Genomic DNA, 6,840 nt, shown 5'->3' with positions numbered 1-6,840 from the left:
TTTTGTGGAAACGAATTGTGTTAGGATTGGAGTATTGTTTTGGGAAAAATGATTTTACCTCATCTATGTAAGATTTTGAATAAATGAAATTTATTATGTTGATTTGTGTTCATCGTATTTGGCATGTTCATACTTGATGTTTGTTGATTGATGTGTTTTGGTGTAAATCATGAATTGAATGTGAGAATTTGTTTGAGTTTGTTTTGTGTGGAATTTGAAAACCATTAAGTTAAATGAGTATTAAGAATGGGGAATCTCTTAATGTCTCGGTTACTTAATATATGTTTTTGAAAATCGTTTCAGTAAATGAGTATTAAGAATGGGGAATCTCTTAATGTCTCGGTTACTTAATATATGTTTTTGAAAATCGTTTCAGTAAATGAGTATTAAGAATGGGGAATCTCTTAATGTCTCGGTTACTTAATATATGTTTTTGAAAATCGTTTCAGTAAATGAGTATTAAGAATGGGGAATCTCTTAATGTCTCGGTTACTTAATATATGTTTTTGAAAATCGTTTCAGTAAATGAGTATTAAGAATGGGGAATCTCTTAATGTCTCGGTTACTTAATATATGTTTTTGAAAATCGTTTCAGTAAATGAGTATTAAGAATGGGGAATCTCTTAATGTCTCGGTTACTTAATATATGTTTTTGAAAATCGTTTCAGTAAATGAGTATTAAGAATGGGGAATCTCTTAATGTCTCGGTTACTTAATGTTTGTTTTTGAAAATCGTTTCAGTAAATGAGTATTAAGAATGGAGAATCTCTTAATGTCTCGTTTATTGAATGTTTTGTTTTGAAAACCGTTTAAGTTAACTGGGCGTTAAGAATGGGGAATCTCTTAATGTCTTGGTTACTTAATATTTGTTTTGAAAATCGTTAAGTTAACTGGGCGTTAAGAATGGGGAATCTCTTAATGTCTTGGTTACTTAATGTTTGTTTTTGAAAATCGTTTGTTAACTGGGCGTTAAGAATGGGGAATCTCTTAATGTCTCGTTTACTTAATATTTGTTTTGAAAACCGTTTAAGTTAACTGGGCGTTAAGAATGGGGAATCTCTTAATGTCTCGGTTACTTAATATTTGTTTTTGAAAATCGTTTAAGTTAAATGAGAATTAAGAATGGGGAATCTCTTAATGTCTCGGTTACTTAATATTTGTTTTTGAAAATCGTTTAAGTTAACTAGGCGTTAAGAATGGGGAATCTCTTAATGTCTCGGTTACTTAACATTTTGTTTTGAAAACCGTTTAAGTTAACTGGGCGTTAAGAATGGGGAATCTCTTAATGTCTCGGTTACTTAACATTTTGTTTTGAAAACCGTTTAAGTTAACTGGGCGTTAAGAATGGGGAATCTCTTAATGTCTCGGTTACTTAACATTTTGTTTTGAAAACCGTTTAAGTTAACTGGACGTTAAGGAGGGGGAACCTCTTAATGCCTCGGTTACTTAATATTTTGTTTTAAAGAAAAATCGTTTAAGTTAACTGGGCGTTAAGAATGGGGAATCTCTTAATGTCTCGGTTACTTAATATTTGTTTTTGAAAATCGTTTAAGTTAAATGAGAATTAAGAATGGGGAATCTCTTAATGTCTCGGTTACTTAACATTTTGTTTTGAAAACCGTTTAAGTTAACTGGACGTTAAGGAGGGGGAATCTCTTAATGTCTCGGTTACTTAATATTTGTTTTTGAAAATCGTTTAAGTTAAATGAGAATTAAGAATGGGGAATCTCTTAATGACTTATTTACTGAATGTTTTGTTTTGAAAATCGTTAAGTTAAATGAGAATTAAGAATGGGGAATCTCTTAATGACTTATTTACTGAATGTTTTGTTTTGAAAATCGTTAAGTTAAATGAGAATTAAGAATGGGGAATCTCTTAATGACTTATTTACTGAATGTTTTGTCTTGAAAATCGTTAAGTTAAATGAGAATTAAGAATGGGGAATCTCTTAATGACTTATTTACTGAATGTTTGTCTTGAAAATCGTTAAGTTAAATGAGAATTAAGAATGGGGAATCTCTTAATGACTTATTTACTGAATGTTTGTCTTGAAAATCGTTAAGTTAAATGAGAATTAAGAATGGGGAATCTCTTAATGACTTATTTACTGAATGTTTTGTCTTGAAAATCGTTAAGTTAAATGAGAATTAAGAATGGGGAATCTCTTAATGACTTATTTACTGAATGTTTTGTCTTGAAAATCGTTAAGTTAAATGAGAATTAAGAATGGGGAATCTCTTAATGACTTATTTACTGAATGTTTTGTCTTGAAAATCGTTAAGTTAAATGAGAATTAAGAATGGGGAATCTCTTAATGACTTATTTACTGAATGTTTTGTCTTGAAAATCGTTAAGTTAAATGAGAATTAAGAATGGGGAATCTCTTAATGACTTATTTACTGAATGTTTTGTTTTGAAAATCGTTAAGTTAAATGAGAATTAAGAATGGGGAATCTCTTAATGACTTATTTACTGAATGTTTTGTTTTGAAAATCGTTAAGTTAAATGAGAATTAAGAATGGGGAATCTCTTAATGACTTATTTACTGAATGTTTTGTTTTGAAAATCGTTAAGTTAAATGAGAATTAAGAATGGGGAATCTCTTAATGACTTATTTACTGAATGTTTTGTTTTGAAAATCGTTAAGTTAAATGAGAATTAAGAATGGGGAATCTCTTAATGACTTATTTACTGAATGTTTTGTTTTGAAAATCGTTAAGTTAAATGAGAATTAAGAATGGGGAATCTCTTAATGACTTATTTACTGAATGTTTTGTTTTGAAAATCGTTAAGTTAAATGAGAATTAAGAATGGGGAATCTCTTAATGACTTATTTACTGAATGTTTTGTTTTGAAAATCGTTAAGTTAAATGAGAATTAAGAATGGGGAATCTCTTAATGACTTATTTACTGAATGTTTTGTTTTGAAAATCGTTAAGTTAAATGAGAATTAAGAATGGGGAATCTCTTAATGACTTATTTACTGAATGTTTTGTTTTGTATTGTATTTATTTTAAAATGGAAGACTGTACCTATACTAATATTGTCAGTTTGACATCTTATTTGAATGGGTCCCATGTACCATTTGTTGTTGTGTAAATGCTTTGGATTTATATTTGGAGAAACTTTTCCGCTGCTTGTAAATTATAATGACTCAATTATTTATCGAAAGGCATTTTCTTGTTTATTTCTCTGTTTCAGTTTAATTTCTTTTAAAAAAAAAAAATACACCCTCGCTTAGAAAAACGAGGTGTTACACTAAACCATTCAAGTGTTGTAAATTGAAGAAAGTAGTGTACTTTCTTCAAGTGTTGTAAATTGAGGAAAGTGGTGTTCTTTCTTCAAGTTTTGTAAACTAAGATAGTGGTGTGCTATCTTCGGGTGATTGTTAGGAGTTTGTAACAAAGGTCCTAGGGTGAGACTTGTACTTATTCTAACAATAGTGAAAAATCTCTTGTGGTGTGCAAGATGACTGGATGTACCATTGGTCATAAGGGGAACCAGGATAATATCTTTTGTGTTCTTTATTTTTCTGTCATTTATCTTTTCCATACATTATCTTAAATCAGAAAAATCAAACATTAAATCTCTAAAAACAAGAAAATTTCTAAACACCTAATTCATCCCCACTCTTGCATATATATAAATGAGAACAAAAAAATTCCTTCAATAGGTCATATCTATATATTTTATTTACATAACTATAAATTAAATTAAAAGAAGAAAATACACTTATATATACACCATATGACATATTTTTCTTCTTTAGAAGGTTCACAAAAGAAAATGCACTTCATAATAATCAGTTAGCAACACATATTATCACTTCATATATCTAAAATACAGACATATATTTGATCTTACGTAACTTTGATAAATAAAATTTAATATCAATTCATATCCAACAAAAATATTTTGAAATTTTAAAATAATTACATTTAAAAGACTTCAAAACTATACCACTACACATAACTCATAAATAGAATTTAGGAGATGTATTTATATATATCTTGATTTAAATATAATTTTGTTTTCGTTTGACCATCTAACGTATATGCTCATTGTTATTTCATACAAGTTAAAATAATGAGGTAACATCAACGATGAAAGTTAGAACATAAATTTAGTTCTTTAGAAACTTACCATACCATTAATCCTTTTACGTTTTCTTCTCATGAAATGCCATCTTTATATTACACATCTCCTTAATGTATATTACTTGTGATGCCATTATAGAAAAGATCATACCACAAATCACACTAAATGAAATTTTATTACATTCACTTATAATTCATCAATACCATATTAATGGTAATTTTATCACCTTCACTTATAATTAACACCACATCAATGATAATGTGTAGCACACCAATTATCATAACCATACCATTGGTTATATAATCTATCATGTGCGATCTTTCATATTTTTGTTCAATAATTTATCTTTTGTTCAATGACATTTATGATCAATCTTTCAAAATATTATTAAAAGTTTTTATCAATTTTGCTACTTCATAACCATATTTGAGTAACATAAAAATATGTGTTTCTTTGAAATTAACAATAAGATCAAAGATATGTTATATATTTCAATTACGGTCTAAATGCGTAGTCTTTAGAAACTCAAACACAAATCTATAAATAATGACCATTGAAAATTGCACATTTTGCAATCCTACAAGATGTTTGATATTAAACTAATAGTTATTCAAGAACTATATCAAAATTTCTAGCGATGGCCATTAAAAGACATATTTTGAGCAATCCTATAAAACGCTTGAATGTTAGTTCTTCAAAAACTATATCACAATTATCTTCATCAACAATTATCAAAAGTAATTCATTCTTTCAGCAATCCTTCAAGGATGTTTTAATTTTAAATTTTTTTAGTTCTTCAAAAACTATATCACATATGGTTTTCATAAACAATGATAAAGAGAAATCATTATTTAAGCAATCCTTCAATAATGCTTTTAATATTAAATTCTTCTGAAATTTAACAAGAATAAACAAAGAAAAATATGTCAATTATACAAGATAAGATTTCTCAATAAAATTATATGCAAAAATAAAAGATTGACATGAAATAAAACTATAAAAGGAATAAAACTTTTAAGAAAAAATATAATCATGAGAAGAAGTAGATAATAATAAGAAATATTTTTAAAATAGAACTTTCAAGTTGATTATGTCATCACTCAAATAATAGAGACCGGTGCTCGTAATTATGAAATATACTATAAGAGAATAAAATAAAGATTGAGGAGATTGAAACTTCTTATATTATTCTTTTTTCAAGTGTGTGTTTACAAAATATGGTTAGTCTTATTTATAAGACACAAATAGGTAAAGATTAAAAGCTACCAATTCATTCATTCACTTATGGGAGTTAAGGGAATGAAAGTTATGGGAATATAGAAGACCAAGAAATGACATCCATTAACACATATTATTCATAACATAAAATAGTTTTACACACAAGTCGGATTGCCTTTAAACCTTACCATCAAATAGTGTTATTCACTTCGTTAACCATAATAGCTTAGTTTCATTTATTTTTTTATCTTTTGTTGCATTTTTTGGAACTACTTGAAAAGAACCAAGAAACAAGTAGGTAATAGGAAAAAATCATTCACTCCAATATGTGTATAATTTGTTTCCCTTGGTATCTTAGAATAGACCTCCAAGAACTTTCAAGAGAGTTATGCTAAAGTGACACCTTCTGAATTAACAACATTGAAGAAAAACAATAATCAAAGTTAAAGTTAAATTAGATACACGCACCTAAACACAAGTTGAATTTTAAAATACTTCTCATAAATCAATGATAAATGACTAATTGTTCAATTTTTTAATCCACCTGTGGGAATAATTCAAGTTTCACTTAAGAATCAAAGCTCTAATTATCGTCAGCTGGTTACAAAAAAAAAAAAATAGGATAAGAGGGAGAGAACTGCACCTCTTTCATGCATCATATTCATATGCATCTTTCACTTCAATGCTGATCCATGTAAAAAAGAATTGCTATCTTTGGTTCATTCCTATATAGGGTCCTATCAATATTACTTCTCCAAACTCAATTTTATCAAAGTCCCCTGTTACTCAAAGTGACTTTCTTTATATTTTCACATCCTCTTTCCATATTCATGGTTTGATATTCCTAGTTTGATCCCAACCAAACAACATATCAATCTCAAGTGGGAAATCGATTCTAGCTTGGGTTTGTTATGATTTTGCTCTAAGGGTTATCAGTGTCACTTTCTGCATCTTACAAACCCAATAACCAATCCTTATATGTTGTTGGGTTGGAGCTTTCAAGTTTGAACTAATTCTCTTTTTAACTCTTTAAAAGGACATTAACAACTTTTTGAGACTAATAAAGTTACCCAAAAAAAAATTGTTCACAAGAAATATTCGATTTAGGAAGAATTTTCATACTCTGAAGCTCTAGTGTTCTCTCAAGTAAACAAAACAGACACAAGAAACTCGTGTGATAGGGAAACATCCTGATTAAACAAAAATCAATGATATCTAATCAAAACAAAATATCAATGACCGAGTATCGGGAATACATCATAGATACAAGGTTCACCTATAGAAAGAAATTGTGGATATGATAGACCTACATAAGTAAAAAAAGTTAATAACTCAATGTTAAAATTATCTTTAAGCCACTGTTCAAAGATTATACAAAATTAATGGATGACAGTGTTTAACTCATCACAATCCTTTCTTTGCCTATATCTTCAAAGCAGCTTTTGCCATGGCCAAGGCACCTTCAAAAGTTTGGTTTCCGCCAATGAATCCGCTCATATGAACAAAAACACAACCAGGAATGC

General features: G+C 28.4%; 1 protein-coding gene across 1 annotated transcript in view; it reads right to left on the bottom strand.

The window, feature by feature from the left end:
• Window positions 1-6,492: 6,492 nt before the first annotated feature.
• Window positions 6,493-6,840, bottom strand: part of LOC101511579 (uncharacterized) — a 6,086-nt gene continuing 5,738 nt past the window's right edge. The window contains exon 8 of the mRNA XM_004506573.4: window positions 6,493-6,840. Within this exon, the coding sequence (XP_004506630.1) occupies window positions 6,740-6,840 (101 nt within the window). The 3' untranslated portion in view covers window positions 6,493-6,739.

The sequence above is a fragment of the Cicer arietinum genome, chromosome 6 (genome assembly GCF_000331145.2).
Source record: "Cicer arietinum cultivar CDC Frontier isolate Library 1 chromosome 6, Cicar.CDCFrontier_v2.0, whole genome shotgun sequence".
Classification (NCBI taxonomy): domain Eukaryota; kingdom Viridiplantae; phylum Streptophyta; class Magnoliopsida; order Fabales; family Fabaceae; genus Cicer; species Cicer arietinum.
The sequence above is the reverse complement of the archived record's forward strand: the minus strand, read 5'-3'. Positions and strand labels throughout refer to the sequence as shown.